This window comes from Diorhabda sublineata, chromosome 4, assembly GCF_026230105.1.
Source record: "Diorhabda sublineata isolate icDioSubl1.1 chromosome 4, icDioSubl1.1, whole genome shotgun sequence".
In the NCBI taxonomy this organism is placed as follows: Eukaryota; Metazoa; Arthropoda; class Insecta; order Coleoptera; family Chrysomelidae; genus Diorhabda; species Diorhabda sublineata.
In genome coordinates this window covers 11,157,791-11,181,519 of record NC_079477.1, presented here as the reverse complement: position 1 = coordinate 11,181,519, position 23,729 = coordinate 11,157,791, and the positions used below count along the sequence as shown (strand labels likewise).

General features: G+C 31.7%; 1 protein-coding gene across 1 annotated transcript; it reads right to left on the bottom strand.

Annotated features, from left to right (window-relative positions):
* Positions 1-787: 787 nt before the first annotated feature.
* Positions 788-8,574, bottom strand: LOC130442728 (uncharacterized). The gene is made up of 7 exons (XM_056777076.1): positions 8,412-8,574; positions 5,539-8,147; positions 3,972-4,080; positions 3,579-3,842; positions 3,208-3,257; positions 1,974-2,085; positions 788-1,196 (listed from the first exon to the last, which is right to left on the bottom strand). The coding sequence occupies exons 1-7, from the start codon at positions 8,497-8,499 to the stop codon at positions 907-909; spliced, it is 3,522 nt and encodes a 1,173-aa protein (XP_056633054.1). The 5' UTR covers positions 8,500-8,574; the 3' UTR covers positions 788-906.
* Between the last annotated feature and the right edge of the window lie 15,155 nt (positions 8,575-23,729).

The following is a 23,729-nucleotide window of genomic DNA, read 5'->3' as shown; positions in this document are numbered from 1 at the left end:
AAGATTTAATTTCATTTTATTGTAAAATAAGTTGCATCGAAACAAAATGATTGTTATAAAAAAATAATTCTTACACATTTGACAAGCACATTTATTTAAATATTGAATATAAAAGATTATCTATGGATAAAAATGAAATAATTGTCATTGATGAATATGTAATTCAATATAGTTACACGATTTTTGTATAATTATATCATTCCTAATATACTACTTTGTAATAAATTGACAAAATTTACCTATTTATAAATGGCACTATGCCTTGGTTGTGGATATCAAATTACGGATGGATACGTTGTCTTTAGTGTTTGATATATAGCTTCAATACAAACAAAGCAGACTGGATACATCAGTGTCATTGTCGGTAAATATACACATCGATCTACTGATACTGATTTACTATTTGTACATAGAACGTACTATTGATATGAGTATTAGGTCACAGGAAGCGCTTTGGGATGTCGTGAAATTGTTTACTTTGTATGAGCTCTGGTTTAAGAAATATCCTGAGATGAACTTAATCGATAATTATTTTCTATATATAGTTTAGAGTGAGAAAGCAGAAATTTGGATGAAGTTGATTGATTAAACAACTGTTCATAGAGGAAAATCAATGATTTGATAACTTTCTGAAAGTCTACAGTAATATGTGATTAGTAACATGCAATTAAGAATTGTAATTATAGGTTACATTCATATACTGTTATACACAGTATGATTAGTTATAGTAAACCACAGTGTTCAGTAAAAATTAAAGTGAAAATCTACTAATAAATAACTCGTATCATCATTTCTACCATTTATTAATTATTCTCATCAATATATTACATGAACTACCAATTTTACTTATTTAATAAGCTACCACGCTACCTTGCTACCTTTACAGCCTCCACTACCAGATTTTGTCTATACACCTGCTGTTCCATGACCTGTTCTAACCTTACACTTTTTTGCTCCATTTTGGCTCAATTCTGATTTGGTTATGTTTTCGCATAGGAGAAATCTACGTTTCGAGCAGTCATCCCTACACCAACCTGCATTTTGAGTGGCATAGTCAAAATGTATGGATTCACAAAGATCTGTTGATTTTGTGAAGCAGTCTGTACTTGGGTTTGTCCACTGTACTCGATCACAGTTCGGCCACACTAGAACGTTATTCTTCACGAAAGACATTTGCAGATACCGAGTACTATCATCTACAAAGAATAAGCCATGTATATTAGCTATTCGTAAAAATTTAGAAATGTCATAGTGTTGTTTCATTCATATTCCAGTGGTTGAAAATATACGCTATATATATATATGTAAAAACAGGAACGGAGGTTTAATACGATAAGTAGTATTTTCGTTCCTCGGAAATACAGAATTGTATTTGTGATTGGAAATTATTACTAGACAATGAAATAATAGCACAGAATAGTACAAAGATGGTCCAGAAGCAAAGAAAACAGCTGGGATAAGAGTGTAAAGAGTGTATGGGCCCAGAGCAAGACATTCTGGAAGATTAGGAAAAAACCCAAATCAACACCAATACATTATTAAAAGGAACTGAAGAAAAATAAATACTACTGGATAATACTACTTAAAACATAGTAAGTAAGACATTAATGAGACACTATTACACAAAAAGAATGTAATACAGGTAAATGAATAGTCACTTCAATAAATCCAAACCGGTAGAAAAAGTAGACTGCAGATTCTATAACTGCATACAGCGCACTGCAGAAACTCAGAATTCAACACCTGATATTGAATAGAATATAAGTTGTTACCTAAACTGAAGCCAATGAATGTCTAAGAATGTTCAAAGCATCAAGAATTACTAATTAAAAGATATTACACGAAAAATGAATGGACGAAAATGTTATTAATTCATCGATCATCTGTGATTTGGTTTATCCCATTTTTGCAGTTTTAATATTAACAGCAGATTCTAAAAAAATTAATATTTTAAAAACAATTCAAAGAATTACCATTTGCCTCTAGTATTTTTGCCAGCGCATAATTTTTTACCTCATTGGATATTGTAACCAATGACATTCCTAATTTAGCACATTCGGAAGCTGCAGCTCTATAGGAATCCACCTGGAAATGAACAATAGAAGTTGATAATTTTCTATACATTTTTAGATTAAGTAATTGGATAAGCCTCCAAAATGTTCAAATCTTTTTTTAAATTTTGGAAAAGTGTCGAAACCGGAGTTTTGGAATAAATGCGCGAAAAATTTAGTGTCGTAAAAGTGGCTGTATTAGATTTTAGACTGGTCTATTTTGAAGCGTCGAGAACAGCCGGAACCGCGTAACCTTGCTTTTCATTATATCTATAGCCATGAGTGAGAAGGATGTAGCAGTGTTTGCTGCGCAACGCATCATAATTTGTTTTTTGGTGAAATCCGAAAAAATTTTTAAAAGACTATTTTAGAAATTCGAGGATGAATGCCTCACCAAGATACGAACGTATGAATAATGTTCCGAAGCAGAGGCTGAGAAATTATGGCCAAATTGCAATATGCGCGGCACCTCAGCACAAGTACCACCGATGAAAACGTCAACGCAGTAGGATAATCCATTTAGGGAGACCATTGCAGAACTGTAAGCGATATGGCATTAGAGCATCAGCGTTAACAACAAAATTTCAGCCAGATTAGTGCCAAGACTTCTGAATTTTAAGCAGAAATTCACATACTGGGAAGTTTGCCCTAAGATTATCTTGAAAAACTGAGGCAAATTTCAGCTCCTCAATTCAGTCATAACATTTCAAGCCCCTTTTTCATTGATAAAAATTCCACCGGTGACATTTACTTGAATTAGATTTTTTCAAAGATTTGAAATAATAAACCAAATTCTAGAATTTGATATGATTGAATATCCATGAAAGGCATTGTTTTACCAGCAGGAAGAAAGTACAAGTTCTGCTATTTTTAGATGCTCGTTTTTCTATACAAGACATAGGTTTTGTGCTCAGATAGTTCTTCGGATTCGGATCTTCAATGGTTATGTTAAACCACCTCCAAATTTTCGAAACTTTCCAAAAAGTAATCATTTAAGAGCTGTACACTGTACATTCATTAAAACTTATATGTTTTTTACAACTACTGTTCTTTTCATCTCAACACTTTTATGGAATAAAAATTATTCAAAATAAGAGAGAGTTGCATAAATAAAATGTGAGCACATATTCTGTATTAACTAACGCAAATAACTTACAATGAAGTCACTAAAATGGAAATTGTACGGATTTTCTGGTTCAAGAGGAGCTGAAACAAAACATAAATTGCATGTCAAATTTTCAATTTCCTTTAACAATAGTATAATCATGATTTAAACAGAAATCTCATGTATAACACATTTCTATAGTTTGCACACTTGTATTCAAATATTAATAGAGCACAAGTGTACAATGTTGTTTATCCATGTTGTAATGTCTAGAAAATACCTCTTCTCCAACTACATATTAATAAAAATGAAATAATTACTTCAATTTGTGAGTGTGAGGAAGAAATAGATGTGACAGACGAACTGATACAAGAATGAAACTGATTATATTATTTGTGTATTAGAATATTGGGAATACCTACCAGGAACATCTGAAGAAGAAGGTGTTTCGCATATGTAATAGTAATTATCTGTAGGTTTAACATCTAACCATTTCAATTCTTTTCCATCGTTCGTAACGGCAATCACCGTCCTTTCAATATCTGGATAGTTTCTAGGCGTGCCTTCTATGAAGTTTCTAAATGTGAGTCTATGTAAATTCTCCCAACGGAACGGCTCATTTCCAGCTTTTCTTCCGTCTAATCCTCTTCTTACTGCTCCCGATAAAAATGTTTTTGTAGTATCGCCTGTTAAAAGGAATATTTCAAATATAATAACTTTCAATATTTCAGGAATTCTGTTTCGCTCATAGTAACTAATCTTATTTAATTCTATATCCTTTTTTGAACAATATTTGATATGAATTCAATTATTACCTATTTGCTGAAGATATTTTTGTATTTCGTCATTCTTCTCTTTATCTTCAATGGTAACCAATTGCATATTCATTTCCTCACATGCTGATTGTGCGCCTTGGTACGATGCCTGCAAGAATAGATATAAAAAAAGTTACATATATTATACACAGGATGTTAAAAAAAAGGTGATCCCCTCTCTAGGATAGATAGAGAACTGAAAAATATTTGTGGTCTGGTCAGTAAAAAAATTTCGTAACTCCATCCGTATTCCAGATAAAGGGCGTTGATGAGAAAAATTATACACATACAATGAATTTCTTTTTTTATCTGACTCTCATAGAGGGTGCTGGTTACACGGTTAGGTTAGGTACCAAATAGTATTGCACATAACTTTTTCAATATTATATTTATGAAGCAAATTTTCAAGTGAACTTAACCATCATTTAATTTTACAACAAAAAGTTTCTCTTGATAAAATTCCATACTGTCTATCGTTTTCGGAATATTTTGAATTGGAAATTATCAAGTCCAACGCCCTTTATCTTGAATACGGATGGCATTACGAAAATTTTTTACTGAGTAAACTCCAAATATTTTTCAGTTTTCTGGGTTGAGCTCTTAGTATCAATTTTAAGTACACATAATATAATTATAAAGATTCACTAATGAAAAATGGAAGTGAGAAAAAAAAATTTTTTTTTTTCAAAAGCTGTGCCTGATCGATTCCTATTGGGAAACCAGTGCGAGTTACTCAAGAAAACAAGCAATTTCGAAGAGCACGTCCATCAAACTGATTTGCATTAATTTAATAAATGGGGAGGTACTGGAAATTTGAAAAAAAATTTTTTGCACGTATTTTAAATTGTAAGTACTGAAAAGAGCTTAAGCTTGCTGAGATTTTTTTTCTATATATATATATATAGAGAGAGAGAGAGATTATTATTGTGTTTGAACACACGGAAAACAATTTTTTTTTTTCGAAAATTGATCATCCTGATCATCCTAATATAGGCTATATTTTCATTGGTTGCTCTATGTCTGTATTTAGAAGAAATATTATTTTTTAATATGTATTTCGATTTTACAATGTTATATTCTCATGAGAGGGTTTCATCATAAAAAAAGTAGAAACAGAGATACCTAACCTTTAATTCCGAATACAAGAAATTCTTTTTATAGAAATCCACAGAAGAAAACCCAATTATTTCATGTTAGTAGGAATATTTGGATCCATACTAGAAAGAGTATCATCAATTAATTTTAATATAATTATTAATATCAAATATTATATCTATGACAAAGGGACTGTTGTTTTGATTATCAATAAACATAAATAAAAGCTAGTTAACCAGATTTAAAGAAATTAGTAAAACAGAAGAAACAACATCTAATGAAAGCAGAGAACTAAAAATATCCTATTATAGATATTGATTATAGAAATCGATGTGAGTGAAATTTTTGTTGATCCTCAATTCAATTATTATTAAGGAGTTAAATTATTGTGCTGAAGTTTATAAAGTATGGAAGAATAAACTTAATTAGTAGAGGTGTCGTGTCGAATTTCTAATTAGTTGACTATACTTACTGGTTCGGAGCTGAAGTATAAATTATATTTTGTTCCAAAATTGGACTCTGTTGGATATATTGCAGTTTTTGGTGTTGCAGGATAATCTGTACTTATTTTAATATCGGACCCACTTTCTGTTGCCGAATCATTTGATATCGCTGGAAAATATTCAGTATCTTCTGTTAGAGATTCTGAATTTAGTTCAGACTCCCCACTTTCTGAATTTGTTTCAAACTTTATGCTTGCTAATGTTGGAGGTTGTGTAGTAATTTCGAATATGGCATTTGATATCTCTGGGAGTTGCAAAGAATTTCCGGATGTAGAGTTTGCTTCTGATCTAGAAGTTATATCAGATTCAGAATTTCCTGTTATAATTTGGGATTCCGAATTCACTGGTGCTGTAGATTTTGTAGTAGTTTCGGATTCAGTATTCGAAACAACTGTGGAATGTACAGGGTTTTCTGTCAGAGATTCGAAATTAAGTTCAGATTCAGACTCTGTATTTTCAGTTTCTCTTGAGTTGGTTTGGAGCTTCATGCTATCTAATGATGGAGGTTGTGTAGTCATTTCAAATACAGCGTTTGATATTGCTAAGAATTCAATAGGATTTACGGATGCAGAGACTGCTTCTGATGGAGGAGCTTCATCGGATTCAGAACTACCCGCTGCGGAAGTCACTGTGATGGTTTGAGATTCCAGGTTTACTGTTTCTGCAGACTTTGTATTAGTTTCGGATCCAGTATTCAAAGAAAATTGAAAACGTACAGTTGTTCCCATCGGAGATTCATAATTTGATTCAGATTCTGAATTTCCAGTTTCTCCTGAATTGGTTTGAAATTGTAAGCTTGCTAATGCAGGAGGTTGTCTAGTCATTTCGGATACGGTATTTGATATCTCTGGAAGTTTCCAAGAATTTCCTGATGTTGAGTCCTCTTCTGCTGGAAAATTTATTTCAAATTCAGAACTTCCCGTGGCAGACGGATCGGTAACAGTTTCCATTTTTGCTGTTTCCGAAGATTGTAAAGTTGTTGGGGATCCAGCATTTGATGATATTGCTGGAAAATTTCCAGTTGATCTTGCGGTAGCTTCTGAATTTGGTTCGGATTCAGAATCTGTTTCTGCAATGTCTTTTATATTAGAATCATCATGTATCGCTAAAGAAGATTCTGTATTAGCTAATACTGGAGATTGTGTAGTTGTTTTGAAACCATCATCTGATATTATTGGGGATCCCGAAGAAGTCTCAGATGTCGAGTTTGCCTTTGGCAGATATTCTGCACTAGCTTCAAATTCAGAATTTGGATTTGATGATGCTTCTAAAGATAAATCAGATTTAGCATTCTCCGTTTCAGAAGTTTCTGTGATAGTTTGAGACCCTTGGTTTGTGATTATTGATGATTTAGAAGTAGTTTCGGAGCCAGCATTTGATATCACTAGGAAATTTCCAGTATATCCTTCTGGTCGTTCTGAATTCGGTGTGGAATCTATAACATCTATAGCTGTAGGATCTTCTGAACTAGCTTGCAAATTGGAGATTACTACTTCTGGAGATTGTGTGATAGTGTAGGATCCATCATTTGATATTGTAGGAAGCTCCGAAGATGTTCCAGATGTAGAGTTTGCGTCATCCGAAGATTCTTCACTTGATTTGAATTCAGACTCTTCATTTTGGGGTAATTTTGAAGATGAATCTGGTCCATTATTATCCGTTACAGAAGATTCAGCATTCTCTGCCTTAGAAGTTTCTGTAATGATTTGAAATTCTTGGTTTATTATTGCTGAAGATATTGTATTAATCTCAGATCCTGCATTTGATATGGCTAGAAAATTTTCATTAGTTTCTGATCGAGATTCGGAATTTGACTCAGATTGGGATTCTGTAATCGAAGAATCATGTGAATATGGATTAGAATCAGCATCTAACAATTTAGAAGATTCTGTGGAAAGTTGGAACTTTGGGATTGTTACTCCTGGAGATTGTGTAGTTGTTTCGGATCCAGCATTTGATATTGCTGGAGCCGAAGATGCTACAAATGTTTCACTTGATTCCAGGTCATATTCCTCATTTGTAGAGGTTTCTGAAGATGAATTGGATTCAGTATTTTCTACTGCAGAAGTATCTGTGATAATATCAGATTCTAAATTTTCTGATGCTATAGAGTTTGCAGTTGTCTCGGATCTGTCATTTGAAATTGCCAACAATCCCGAAGATGTTGAAGGGATCGAGTCTACTTTTTCTAAAGATTTCGTACCTGACTCGTTTGAAAAGGATTCTGAAGTTAGATCAGGCTCGGAATCTGTCTCGTCAGAAGAGTTCATTGTAGCTTCTGTGGATTCTATAAACATTGTATATTCGGCATTTTCCTCTTCTGGAGAATTTGTAGCTCTTGCCGCTTCAGAGTTTACCCTTTCGGTAGATTCTGAGATTGTTCCAGATTGAGATTCCGTTTGAGTTCGGGACTCGGTTGTATTGGACTCTAATGATGCTGGAGCTTCTGTTGTTGTGGATTCAGATCCCGTTTCTGTTGATATAGTTGTTATTGCCTCTGTTCTAATTTCTGCTAAAGTATTGATAATTATGTTCGATTGTGATTCTGTCGACACTGTTTCTATTGTAGCAGCATATTCTGCAAATGAGAATGTTGAGATTACCAAGTATTATATATGAGTATATGTTGAAAATGGATGGACAAATTCCGATAAATTTTCATTGTTTGTGAATTAAAAATTTTAACAATTTCTTTTACACAATCTAAATATCAAAATTATGTACATTGATTGTCATATTTGAGCTGTATTCATTGTTTTATTCCCAATAATAACTAATGAGAAGAAGGAAGATCGTTAGTTCTTGTTTTTTTCATTTTTCATTTTTATATATAATAACTTACTCTCATTATCTGCTGAGATCATACTTTGCATAAGAATACCTACAAAAACGATGATTTTGACATTTTCACTACTTCTGATCGTTAACATTGTTTTAATACAAACAGGAATTTGAATAACACATAGTTGAATTTACATTACACAAAAACAAACCAATTAGAACTTAAAGTTAACAACGATCTTAGTAATTTGCTATTTACCTAATTGGTAAACTTATCAAAAGTTTACGTTTTTGCGTTAAGCTTGTTCAGCATTGTTTAAAACATATTATCTGTATAATGAGTATGTACAGGTCGAGAATTTGTCTTTTTCTCTAACTAATGATTTGTTTTTATGCCATTATTCATTTCCGACAACTCAACATATACAAACTGGAAAGTTTAAACAACTAATTAAGTGAATAAAAATATTGGTAGTGAAACGAAAAGTACTCTATATGAAAATGGAATAAACTATTGTTCGGAGTAGAACTATAAGTATAAGTTCCTTAAATCAAGAAAGATAATAGCACAATTTGAATCCCATGAGAAAAGTTATCAAAGATATAGGTTACAACCGTATTTGCAAAGCATACAATTCCATGAAGATTTCGGAAATAAGGAGCAAATTGAGCAAAATAATCAGGGTTCAACTTACCTGAAAGAAAAGAAACAAAATCAATGAAGATCTGAGGGAAATTGAGAAGTTGGAAACAATGAGTAACGAAACTGAAGATGTAATCAGAAGTAACGCAAAGAATCAAATTGTACATTTTAAGATGGTTGGGGTGTGTGGGAAAATACATATATCACCAATCCCAAATGATAGATAAAAGAAAGACAAAGAAGAGAAGAGGACAACAGTAGCGAAGAGTACTTGTCAGATACGTGAGGTAATATCAAAATAATGAAATGACTTCCTTTCGCTTTTGAAAAAATTCCCGAGTGAACCTCTCCTCTTTCTAAACTAGGTAACTTCCGAATCTGGTGTTTACCAATTTGGAAATGATACACAAGAAACATCAGAAATATATTTAATTAATTACCAAAACAAATTGATTGTGGGAGATTTTTGGAATGTGATATTGGCTTATACAATACTTTCTGAGCTGTAATTTCTGGAACTGTTGGTGATATTTTTACTGAATACACTCCTTACACTTTCGCTATACCAACACTCACAATTACACTGTCTGACGCGCTTTTCGATAACTAAAACATATTAACTTACCTATTTTGTATCAAACCTGTTTTGTACCAAGTTACTAACCTAACCAATAAACCTTCTTCCGCGAAAATCATACAAATAGCGATAGGCTAGAATGTGATGTATTTGGGAAAAACACCGCCACGTGCGGGTACATCTCGGCTAATTCTTTCTATTTCCTGGTACATCTTTTAATTCAATTTTATGATAAGAGAATGGTAAATAGGTTAATTAACCGTTATAGGCTCAAGAAATCTCTATGTGAAACCACTTTTTCACAAAATCAAATCGAAAAACAAAAAAATTTGCTCTGGTACCTTTTAATCCTGTTTATACAAAGGCATTGGAAGGAATATTCAACAGAGTGGGTTTTAAATTGGTTCACAAATCCAACAACATATTAAAACAATTGTTGTGTAATCCTAAGGATAAAATACTAAATTTGGAAAAGAGTGGTATATATGAAATTAGCTGTGTGATTTTGACGGAAAGTATATTGGGTAGACTAAGAGCAGTTATTGTCCGGTTTATAATTATAACATAAATATTAATAATGAAAAATTTTTAAAAGATGTATCCTATAATAAATTGTTGGATGCATTTGAAAGCGTTTAAATTGAGAAATATAAGAACAGCTTAAATAGGGACGAAGGGCTAATTCCTTACAGCCCATTCTATAGTTTCGTAGTTAATGAAAAATTTTATATAAAACAGGTAAGTCAAGTTAGTAGGTTTCAGTGTGTGAAGACGATAACTTGGTTATCAAAACGCGAGTCATACAGTGGAATTGTGAGTGTTGATGTAGTGGTAGTGTAAACAGTGTGTTCAGTATATATGATACTTGCAATATTTTCAATATTGTATATCACTGTTGTCTTCGGCTAACGATAGTCATTATCATGATTCTTAGGTCCTCTCTATAACATTGCGAGAACAAATGGACCATATACGTTATTTGAGTAAAGCAAATCCAAAGCTTTCATGGAAAGCATGTGTTCTCACTTATCAACTCAATTTGCAATAGGAAATTCAAAATAATTATAGTATTCTGGAAAGAATTTACAATAAGTCTTCTCTTCTTAGAGGACACATTGTTAAAGAATAAGGATCAGGACTTTTACTCGACTGTACGTCTGCTTAGAACTGACAGTCTACATCTCATGTAGTTTAAGTTGAGTAATAAAATGTAACGTAATACTTTATGTGTAACACTTTAGGCTTAAAGAAAATATACTAACACATTCATAAACCTTTTTTTTTTCTCGAGTTATCTCAAAAAGACCAAATTTGTAACTAGTTTGATTATACATAAGTCAAATCAACGTGTCCGAGCTATTACGAAATCATTTATTAAACTATGATTAAAATTACTGTCTGATATTTTATTATTTTTTTTTAACATAATGTACGCGACAGCTACATTAACAAATTCCGTACTATCGGTTTCCAACATCCATTTCTATTTTTAGTTAGAAGAATTAAAAACCTTTTGTATGAGACCGACATATCCGTTTCAAATACATTGTCCAGCAATTACTTATTTTCCATATTTCATCCCATTGCGATGTCTCTCTGAGGATTCATTCCGATTCTGAACAGATTTCGAGTCGAAACAGCGAATGAGCTTTGGCCAATCGGCGTGTGGCACTTCCTATAAAATTCATCGTACCGTGGAGGCCTTCTGCATTGCAACTTTGATACTTTATGGGTATTATCAGCTAATATATTGGCTTTGGGTTTTACGAGATTTTCAACGTCCTGCTGACTACTCGAAAGCCGATGATTTGCGAATACAATATTTTATATGCGAACGAGAATTTAAATCTGTTTATTTAGAATTTAGAGCGATTGAAAATGAGGATTTGTGAATATATATGTATCGATGCAAATATTCAAATCAAGGGTTTCATATGTATACAATTCACAAAGTTAATACATGGAGCTTTTCTTCAAATTGATAAGTTTAATTTATTAAAACATCCTAATGATGCAAGAAGATATTTTGTAAGAGCTTGAAGAAACAAACAAACTTAGGTTACTATAAAAAACTAGGTTGTTAGTATAATGTTCTTAAATATAATTCTTGTACTAATTTTCTCATTTAATAAGTTTTTGTGATTTTACCTCATATGCGTTTTAACTCCACTGTGCCTATGGTCATATAGAGTATAAAGAGTTTCTGACGTCTCTAAAACCAAAAAAGATGTAAAAGCGGACTAAACAAACAAAGGGATGTGAACGAGCGACTTTCATGGACCTTAAATCAGTTCTGAAAATGTGAAATTATCGGGGTAGAAACCACCCCAATAAATATGTTGTTCAGGAATGTTATGGGAAGCATAAAGAATGCTCCAATAATATTCAGCTACGACGAGGCTATGAACAATATTCTGAGAAAAGTTTCAAGTTGTCTTTTGGGACCCACTGACAAAATTGGTTAGTTTCTAAGTTTTGATGTGAAAGAATGACAAAAAGGGATATAGCACAACGACTAAAGGAGGGAGTACATACAATCTTTATATCTAATAAATATCAGTAGTTACATGTTATGTGCTTGTTTAAATAATCAAAATTCTAATTTTAAAATGAACTTTTTCAATCTTCTTCATGATATAGTTCCTGATTCTTAGCTAGAGACTATATGTCGACAAATAATATTCAAATAATTCAGCCAGAACTTTCCCATTTAATCGAAAAGTCCGATTGCTAGTACCATAGTGGAGAGTTTCACATTATACTCATAGATCAATGTACGTATATGTTTTATATAATATATTATAAGTTTCTATTGTTATATCCCATTTCAGTTTATGTCAGGCAACATTGGAATTTCGAGTATATAGAATTCAAATGAAATTATTAGAGTGGATTGTAAAGCTTTCATAATGGGGTTTATCAATATATTTTATATCTATAAATTTTTAACGAATATTGAATTAACTTTGAAAAAATTTTTGTAACTATATGTAATTTGGTTCAAGTTGAAAGATATAATATTTTTCTAGACCTCGAGAACTTTGCATAACCTGAAATCAAAATTGGTGATTTGAACAAAATTTGTTAATAAAGGAAACATTTTCACCCAACACGTTTTTAAATCACACATCTGATGACCGTAATTTTGAAACTATGTTTACAAAGTCGCGAAATAAAACTCATATTTAATTTTGTTTCTAAATTATATATTCGAATTATGAATTTATAATGGATAATTATGTCCATATAGGGTGTTTGACGGAATAAAAAATGGTGCACTACTATCTAAAGGCAATGGGTGGATTAACTTTTACAGGGACAACTTGCATAATCTAAAAATTATAAAAATGAATTTTTCAATCCAGTTTTTAACAAAAAATATTAACTCGAGACATTCTGAAGAATATTATCATAAATTGTGATTAGTTATTGAAAATACTTACAGAAGGTATTAACACAATTAAACATTTCTAATTGAAATGCATACTATTGAACATCGTGTGTTAATTACATAAAGAAAACATTGAAATGTTGAAAAATTTAATTGATTATTCTACAACTTATGAATTAAAAACAAAAAGTCTATAGTATGTTCTAAGTAGGCACTTTGCACCTTTACACACTACTCTTCAGAGGACATTTCTTTGTAATTGGAAGAACATTCCAAGATTGCATGTACTAAGCTTTCGAGATATCCCCAAAATACTGATCCCATTGTATTTCATTAAGAGGAACGTGGTGGCCATGTAAATGGACCTCCTCGACCAATCCACCTATTAGGAAAACTGTCATTTTTTATTTCAATTAATTTCTTTATGAATAATATGATCTTCAATAGTGTGCAGAAAAAATATTTATTCATTAGTTCTTCAAGAAATGTTTGATTGTATTTTCAATAAATAATTTTTCAATATTTCAATAAATAATTACAGTTTATGATAATTTTCTTCAGAATGTCTTTTCATGGCGAACGGTTTCTTTGGCTTATACAATGATCTAAGAATTCACATATCTCCTATACCATATATTTTACCGAGTTAACCAAAGATTACCCTTTTGTTAAAAACTCGATTGGGAAACCTTTTTGGCTATCTTTTGATTATACAGGTTGTCCATGTAAGTTACGGATTTTTAAAAATTGGGCATGAGCCACTCCTGGCCTTCAGATAGTATTGTAGAATATATTTTGTGTGTCAGTGTCTCTGAAGTCATTGAATAATATCGAAAACGGGGGCAAAACATCTGAAAATAATGATTGAAAAATTAATTCTATATTTCTGATGCTATGTATAGCTTGATAACCTAGTAGTTTGTGTATTAATAAGAATTGATGGGAATGACTGAAATCAGTTTTACGACTATTATCATATAACTATTCAGTTCTAAATTGTACCGCATCGAGATGAAAACAAATTTCAACACCAATATGCAATTTCCACTTCTAAACATACTAACAATGTGCATAATTAAAATACTCCGCGGTTTCTGCTTTACGAGTGCGACTGCGGATTCGAATATTGTCGATGTTTATAACTAAAATATGTAGTGGAAACAAAATTGAATAATTTGAAAACAGAATAGTCAACTCCAGGGAACCATTTTCCTAGAATTCTCAGAAAGTATATGAATTTTATTCTATTTAATTGCAATTAACACTGATTTTTGCCTTGTTTATGTATCAATATCCTCTTCAAATACACTGAGTATTTGCTTAGAGACACCATTTTAACAAAAAATTATGTCAGGTTTTCGTATGTTATATTTTCTAGAATTCTCTTTATGATCTTCAAACCGTGCCAAGAAAACTGTTTTGCAAAAGGAGGGCGAAAGCCGCTTGATAGTCGAAGAAGCTAAATCCCAAAATTAGAAGTGATATGTTAAGGTCACTTCAGGAATATCTGTCTTCAAATAATGTGCGTCTTGACTGCTAAAACAATCTGGTTGTAAATTTGCACTATTTTCACATTCCCGTTTTCTAATTGAAATAAGCTATAGTAAAAAAATATTTCTGACTATGTATAATTTGAATTTGTTCAGTTTTCTCTCATGTTTTCTTCTATAAGAGAGGATCTAATAATTATAACTAATAACTATAAGATATGCTACTAGATTTCAGTTTACTTAACATTTTTATGTGAACAAATTTCAATGAAGCTAACTTCAACAAACACCATTTCACATTTTAATAACAATCTTCATTAGCGTCTACAGAACAAACTTTTCGAGCCAAACAAGCATGCCAACACTTAATCCAATTTCTTCATTTACTTGATGTAAGCCTAAGCATCACCTTGATTTTCGATTGATTTTGATATGATTTTTCCAATTTGGTTTCATTTCTGAAACTCAATTCTCCATTAATGATGCGTTTGATAAATATACGTTGTTAAGCACCTCTTCTGTCTTCTACTCGACGCTTGTTTGCGAAAAATTCAGATGTTTGTCTGAGAATTCTTTGTGCCACTTAAATACCCACATAGGTGATAAAGTAGACTCCCTTCAATCCTTCTAAAACTCTTTCGACGATTCCGTAATCGTTATTTTATTCAAAACACAACATATCAAGCCAGCTCCTTCCTTAACGTTACTTACCATAGTCGATACCGCGAAACAAACTTTTCGCATGGTTTGAATGCACCAGTCTGAGTCAAATTTGATCAGAACATCTATGAGTACTCTTTATACTTAAAAATGATCACCACCAGCAACTCCTATGATGACTTGTCAACCAAAACCTATATGTTTATTGATCGGACATAAATCATTATAACACATATTCTTAAGTATATGAATTTAGGGATTTTTTAGTTGTCTACAGTTTTTTTGGATTGATAGTAAAAATATACAAATATTGAAAATCGTAATACGTCGGCGTCACGATACACACACCGTTGAGCTGAATTGTCGGCTTAAATTTGACACGTCTCACGCATGATGTCACGCTGGAATCAAAATATTTTCTTGTCTATTAAGATTAGTTTGGAGTTGTACGTATTGACTGGGTTTTTGTGTTGTTTTCTGTGTTTAGCGACTATTAGAGTTGACTTATTTGCTATTTTTTTTTGTTTAAAATATTATATTTTCTATTATGAGATCATAATACCGTCGCTAAATGCAAAAACTGCAGAACCCTGTGGTCGAGAGGATGAAATTAATTTGAAATATGATAAATGATTGTCGGGAATCACAAAATAACAAACAAAATTACTGTTTTTTTCCAATAATTACTTATTACATGTTGTTGTTGAATCACTTGTGGAATTATATACAAAAACGGTTTCAGTCAAGTTGGAAATATTTAGATACCATACCCTTTATTTATGTCTTATTTATTTTAGCGCGTGTTTATTCTATTCATTTCGAATAGGGTAGTTCCATATAATGCAAAGTGTCTCGGTTTAAAACTTTATTTATTCACCTATATATGATTCGATGAAAGAAATAAATATACCTATAATATATTAGAAACAATATTATTGAATTGAATAAATTCCTAATCATATCTTAAATGGTCTCTTATTTCACGGAACAGGCAGGAAATTCGAATCCTTGTTAATTTCACTTTTGGAATCAAAATAAAACTTCATAGGTATACAGCATACATTATACTTCACGTTTTGATTCCAACGTGAAGTCACATTGTGTGAGAGAGGTCACACCTGCCTGCGCGTAAGCATACCTTGTATGTATATCGTGGTCGGCGTTATCTTAAATGAACTGAAAACCGTCTTTAAAAGCGCTGGTCTTTGGTCACGTAAAATTCGTCTTTCTATATCTTATTCTCAACTGACTGCTCTCGTTCGGCTATGTCTATTCGAAGAAAACTCGTGTCAGAATCGTGCTTCATTCGTGGCAGTGGATTGGAGTAGGACAAATATTGTTATCTGCCTTGTTGGGTATATAGGATATATAGGATTGTTTCAAGCCTACATAAATAAGGTTCATATTCTATCCTTCAATGTACCTTTTGCATAAGTTATAACAATAATAATGAAGAAAATGCATAATCCTGAATTAGATCATATAGATACTCTTTTCAGAACCTCTCTTTAACGTAGAAATTATTTGATAATTATCTAGAAGCTTTCAGTGGTTGTATTCTTATTTCGTATAAATTCGTCAGCACTTTTTCATATTCACCAGTCAATATAAGTCGTAATTTTATGTTTCAACATCATCCTGGCCTAAGCATTCAAACTTTTCGAATTTTACACCAAACATAGTAACCCTTGGGCTATGTTACAATCTTAATGAATAGTTAAAATTTAACAATAGTTGTAGAACAATCTAAGGAGCACTTAATGGAAATGCTCTGATTATTCACAGGTGCTATTTATCTCAGGGACCCTTTGATTAAGCGTCATGCAATTAAGGGGCGGAATGAAAGGGTGTAGATTGGAAGATTGAATTTAAGTTTCGTATCAACGCAAATTTCCAATATGACGATATTAATAGTCGGATGTATTGAGTGAAATTTTTGATTTACTGTATATTATCCAAAGATATTCTTATCTGATAGATTACCTGGCTTTCATAATATAGGTACAACAGATGATCTAAACAATAGATTCCGTAGTTTTTTGTAGGATATGAAAAGTACTATGGAAGTTCAAAAGTATTATGATGAGAACAAATGATTTCTGAATTCCGTATATCTGAATGCTTCTATTAGTTGATTTATCCATTTGCAAGTGATACAATTGTAGTTTTCCAAAAGTTACAACTCCGAGAATAAAGGCGTGCTGTGATCTTTTGATTGAAATTGATTTATCATTTCTTTTTATGCAAGATTGTTTATTTTGCTATTTTTACGAATTTAACTGAATTAATTTGTGAATCTCATATGTAATAATCCAAGAGATAAAGATGTGTTTTGAATTTCATCGAACATTGAAAACTTCATTTTATACTATTGCTTGTGTGTTCTTAGGAATTGATTGGAGAAGTGCGTATAAGAAATGGGGGCTGAACGTTAAAAATGAAGTCGCACACGAGACATGTCAACTCACATATTGACACAGTTCAAGAAAACTAAATCCAAAGTCGCTTACCTGGCCTACTTAAAGGACCATCGAGAGATACGTATAAATTGTACAACTCTCGCTGTTGGCAACTTTGGATTTAGTCTTCTTGAAGTACCAAATGTTTAAAATATGAGTTGCTGGCAACTGTCATGCCACGTGCTTGGCTTTATTTTTAAACTCCAAACCCCGTCCACTATACGTTAAGGGCTGTAAGCAACCCTCCAAACCATTCCTAACAACATCTGAACAATAGTTTAAAATAAAGTTCTCACTACTGTTCGATGTCGTGCAAACCTCGTCTCTTTCTCTTCGTTTATAAGTATGGATATTATTATAGTAAACTGACGAGAAATAGTTATCAATTAAAAAATGTGAGCTCATTGATTGAGATGATTAAAAATATTTGTGAATCACCTTATAAAAGCAAACACAACGATAACAGTAGAAGCTTGCTGCAATCTCTCTTTTCTAACCACCGTATTTCAACAATAAAACTAACACTAAATTTATACCAGTAATAAACTCTATTTTATTGCTGCGGGAAAAATTTTTAATGAAATGAAATGGTGCAAATAATGAAACATTCCATGGAATATATGGATTATAAGAATTTTATAAAACAATGCAGTTATCTTAGAGGCAATTCAACGTTGCGTGATTACTAAAAACCTGACATCATGATAAATGTATGTTGTATACATATTTAGCATATTTGGGAATCTTGTAATTTTTTTGCATATTCTTAGAAAACGTGCATATGCATATTCGAAAAAACATGTATCCGAATGACTGAATTTTCATATGAATTTCTAAATTCTTCAGAAAATCTGGTTGTCCTGATGAAATTCATTACGGTCTAGTTTGCGGCCCTCACCAGCTTAATCGGGTAGAATATTCAAGGTAATCAATTAGGGATTTCCAACTATTTTCTCATTAGATGCGTTTCCGATGAAAGTACAAACAAAGCATGTGCCACACATTTATAATAATACCATTGTATAAAGAATCCTATTCTTCATACATTGGTAATAGCATAAATGATGTCAGGAACATCGTATAAAATCGATACATTTATTCTATTGTGAACGAAACTACCGATTATTGTGAGCATTATCTTTAAAATTTGTTGATATAATATAAGCAAAAAGACAAATCTAGTGAATCTCATTCAATAGTATTCTGATAGTCAGAGAAAACTAACCATCCAAGTATTTTGAGCTCTGTTAATGAAATTTTGTTATTTCCTTCTGCACGTAATGTAGTTCCTTCTGAAAAAATTTATCGTAGATGCGACCGTTCACGTGACTTGTTTCGCTCATTTAACATTTAATATTTATTTAACAGAATAGTGGAACTTATTAGATTTAATTTTTTTATTCGTTAGACTTTAATGGATTTAGTTCTAAAGGAAAAGATTGCCGAATGTACCTTGGTTGGAAACAGCAATTTTTTATGCTCAACGTTTCTAACTAACTAAATAACATTCATCAAAATGCATCACAGGTTTTTGGAAAAAACTATGAAAAATTTGTAAAAAAATCACTCTACAAGAACTCTTTAAAATTATCAAGGAATTGTAAAAATTTCGAAAGGAAAAATGCTAATGTGGCTTTAAAACCATCCAAAAAATTTACAAAATTTTTAATGTGAACATTGAAATTGATGTAAGTATAAAATTTTTTGTTTAAATTTTCCTTGTAAAGCTTGTCATAAATTACAACAGATTTTTAAAGTATTGTAAGAATAATATACAAATCACCTATTTGTAGATAACTGCAAATACAATGTGTCTACCGAACAATGAACCCGCATAACTTGAGTACTCCGACACATAATATCAAATCTTAGTAGTACATTTTAGAAATAGAAATTATTATTGAGAAATGAGTTGAAGCAATCAACTCTGAACCCTTTTAAGGAAGTCTAAGTCAAAAGAGCTCAGATACTCGGAGCGTCATTATCTCTTTACACTTTTTTATTACATTCGTATCTATGTATCAGAATCTTTTGATTTTTCAGCATTTTAAAATATCTGATTCATTTTTTACTCCTCAACGATCTGTACAATACACTAATTCCTCAAACCATCACATCAAAATTTTACAGACGTGTCGAAGACAGATGACAATAGACTTGATAGTTTTGTCCCTGGTGAGTTCCAAAAGCGTGGAAGATTTTTCTATCATTTACACGATTTCTCACAATATTTTTTGAAACATCTCGTTTTAGAACTTACCTGTTCGGTTTAACTATAATATATTTATTATATATTACAGCATAGCCGGAGTATGAATATTGTACAATTTACTCCCTCAATATTCTCGTGCTCAATATCTAATTGGCATTCGAATTGGCAAGTTCTCCTACATTGATGTATTTCTTTTTTTTTTGTACATTTCTATAGTGAATAATCAGTGGTTTTATTATCACGTAGAAAATGATTCACTGAATCGTTTTCAATGTTTTTTCTCAGTTACCGTCTGAGGTTTTTAGTATCCTCTTGTTTTCTGCAATTTTGGTCTCCTGCCAAGTTTTTCCGACTTCTCTTTTTCATTGAACGGATAATTCAATTTATTTGGACTTTCCATTTTCCTTGCACTTTATTTGGTTTTGTTTTATACTACTTGCTCTCGTTCACTAGTTCTTATTTCCACATTTAAATCAAATCTTTTATTAAAATCTTGTTCAAAACTTTTGCAGTCCAGCCCGATATTAGTTGAATATTCTCATACTATAATGTTTTCGCTAATTAGTAATAATATAGAGGAATGATCTGAGGTTGTGCCATGAGAATTATAATGGAATTAACTCCTACATTCTTGAAATAGAAAGGTCAGTCAAATTTAGTATTTTATTGTTATAGAAACTAAAACTGATCAAAAACATTTTGGAATTCCTTGAAGTTACCAACAATGTATTAGCTTTTTCTAATTGATATTTTTTTCATAGTTTCATAGTATTTTCGAATTTTTGAACAAAGAAGTTTTTCCACAACACTATTTTACAACAAATTTTCATTGCTTCAATAGATTTTACATACATTTTTGTGTTTCGAAAAGCCCAATCTGGTTAATATGATGATTGACTTATGCGTCACAATTATTAAGAAGTCGTCCTCGACATGTTTTTTGTTTTCTCTAGAATTATTTAGAAATATATTCATGGGTATAGATACGAATTTTTTTTTAGCTGAAATTCAAGTCGCAAATAATATAGACGGAACGAGATATAGAAAGGTTTATAATAAGAAACTGTAAAGGCAAAAGCACACCAAAATCTGCAAGAAGGAAAAGAAAAGATTATTCTTTGATTTCATTAAATGAACACGAATCTACTGACTGGTAACATAGTTACAGCTTATTCGGAAATTTGACAGGTGAACAAATTTACATTACCTCGATAAACTTTACCTAGATTATTGAGTAAAGCAAAGTCTGGTGAATATGGTGCCTGACCTGTGCCGTATTTAGTTAAAAAATGAGTTACAATCATATGACGACGCAATCTTGATGAATTACACACACAATCGTAGAAAACGCCTTGATTTCCGATTTTTTGTTTTATCTAATTATTGGGATATTCGATGTCATATTCATATACCACATTTTCACTGAGGAAACTTAGTGTTTAAGTTAATAAAGCAGAATTCTTTATAGTTTTTATATTGTTGCTAATACATCAAGAAATCCACTTTCAAAGAAACAATCTATATACAAACTTTTACAATCAACACGATTTTTTTTATTATTCAAACATCAGATTAAAATTTTAAGACGTGTCGAGAAGAGATGACAATAGACCAACTTAATAATTTTGTCCCTGGTGAGTTCCAAAAGCGTGAGAGAATTCTATATCAATTATACTACTTCTTACCAATTTTTTTTTAAAAATTCTCGTTTCAGAACATGAATAACTATCTTGTTCGGTTTAGACTATTTTTAATCCCCTGTGTAAATTTGTATCGTGTAGTAATAACCGTATATCCGATGCATTTACCATTTTCAATAATAGCCTTACTAAGTATTCAACTAAATACTGAAATAAGAAATCAAACAGATAATCAATTGTCATGCAAAATTTTTCTTAATATTTGTGTGAGTTTTATCATCAAAAAATATCGTAAGAATAAGTCCTCAAATTCTTTGGATATAATTTTCTCTTCAAAATAATTATCAGAAATGAATTATTTTTCTTATATATGTAATTCGAATGTTCTATCAATACGTCACGTTTTATATAACAATTGTATATTCTGCCAATACATTGTCACCTTTTCGGCATCCACTTCAACACTCTGATTCAGTTGCTGTGGGAGTACGAATGCGGTTTTCGTGAATCCGGAGGTATGCTGAAACTGTTGCAACGGCCGGCACGTGATGTTGCTTTTCATGGAGACTAGACCCATTGAAATATAAGTCGATTGTATGTTTAAAAGAAATTTCCTGAAGAGTATGGAGATCAATAAATTTATATCTAATATATTTAAGTTTCAAAAAATTTTAAGAATGGGTTTCTTAATCGTAATATATATATTTCCATGGTGAATGAGGTGTGCAAAATGTATCAAAATAAAGGTTTCTACTATTCACCTCTGAAATAATGTCGAAAATCAATATTTCGAAAATGTATACTGCCGTTTTTCAAAGGGGAAAACAACTACTTTGCTGGCTAATGCCTCGACGAATATTCAATTACATCTCCTCTGAAGAGCGTGATGCCAATCGACCTTTTTATCGATATTAACACCCCCAGTGTCTCGCAATTGCATTATGATAAGCCCAATCTGAATGTATTAATCAAATGCAGTTAATTTATAAAAAAATAACCATTATCAACTCCAGAACTCAAAGGGACACTGAGTTTCTCATGCTACCGTTTTTCAAAGGAGAAATCAACTACTTTCCTGGCTAATGCCTCGACAAATATCGAATTACAACTCCTCTGAAGAGCGTGATGTGTGATGAAAAATAATAAGTATTTCTTGAGGACTTCTAAGAACACAGAATATATAGGGTGATCAATTTGAAATAGCAAAGTTCATTATTTTTCCGGAAAAAGGAAAGATCTGACAACAATATAAATACCAACAGTGTACCAAGACCCTTGTACACAAAAATTTATGTAAATCGTACAAGCTGTTTCTTAGATAATTGAGGCGTTCCATACATGAAACTCACTCTGCATAACGATATAGATGAAACAATATCACATTATTTAGCGCTGTGATAGCTACTACCACCAACTTTCTATTGCCAAAAAGGCTTCGCTGTAAAGTAGAATTGTAAATTGTTTGTGCTTTCTACCACCAAAATGTAATAATACTAAACATGATAATTCTCTAATTTCAAATAAATTTTTATGAGTTGTCGCCCAGAATTGCGTATATGGGTAGTTGTCATATAAATAATCAAACAGTATATATCTTCATCTGGACCTTCCAAAACTAGTAGTTAGGTTAATATTCCAAACGTGAATAGACGTATGGATGTTGTGGGAGTTAAAAGAGGCCAAAAAAGGAAAACTCGGAGCTTTTTTGAATGTAATTCAGTTAGAGAATGTCTGTCGTCAAATTTGTGGGTATTGCTTTTGTTGATATGTATCTCACGTAAAGTTTCCTAAGCCACAGATCCGGATATACAATACTTCTCTCATATATTTCGAAATAAACTGACGGTATATTTTGAGAGTTTGAATACTTTTATATAATTGAGCGGAGTCTCTATTTGACTCAATATTCAATTATTCAATCATTCCAAAAATACATACCTTAAAATTAAAATTTCAGACTAATTCAGCTCAACTAAAGATATTTCTTTTTAAGAGTATAAGAAAGTTTTCATTCACAAAAGTAAATGTCAGTAGGACAAAGAAATACTCCAAAAGTTGTTGCAATATTGGCAGTGCACGTAATGATGATATACGGTATTGAAAACATAAATCTTAGCATTTTGATTCGTGCTTGCGGTAGTTTTGGGTACATAATAAATCATTTGTCCGCGGCCCTGCGTCGGTCCTGGAAAGCAAAACCGTGCTACACCTATCAATAAGGTAAGGTCGATATACCGATAAAATGCCAGTACCGGTCTCAACAAATACAGTTTTTGGATATTTTAATTACATTCATGATCACTGTAT

What these genes read in the sequence shown, in the direction of transcription:
- LOC130442728 (XM_056777076.1), bottom strand. Translation starts at nt 8,499, where the DNA reads ATGTTAACGATCAGAAGTAGTGAAAATGTCAAAATCATCGTTTTTGTA. An exon ending in TTCTTCTTCAGATGTTCCTG is followed by an intron (nt 3,258 to 3,578) that starts GTAGGTATTCCC and finishes GTTTTGTTTCAG; the next exon opens with CTCCTCTTGAACCAGAAAAT. An exon ending in AAAAATACTAGAGGCAAATG is followed by an intron (nt 1,197 to 1,973) that starts GTAATTCTTTGA and finishes TATTCTTTGTAG; the next exon opens with ATGATAGTACTCGGTATCTG.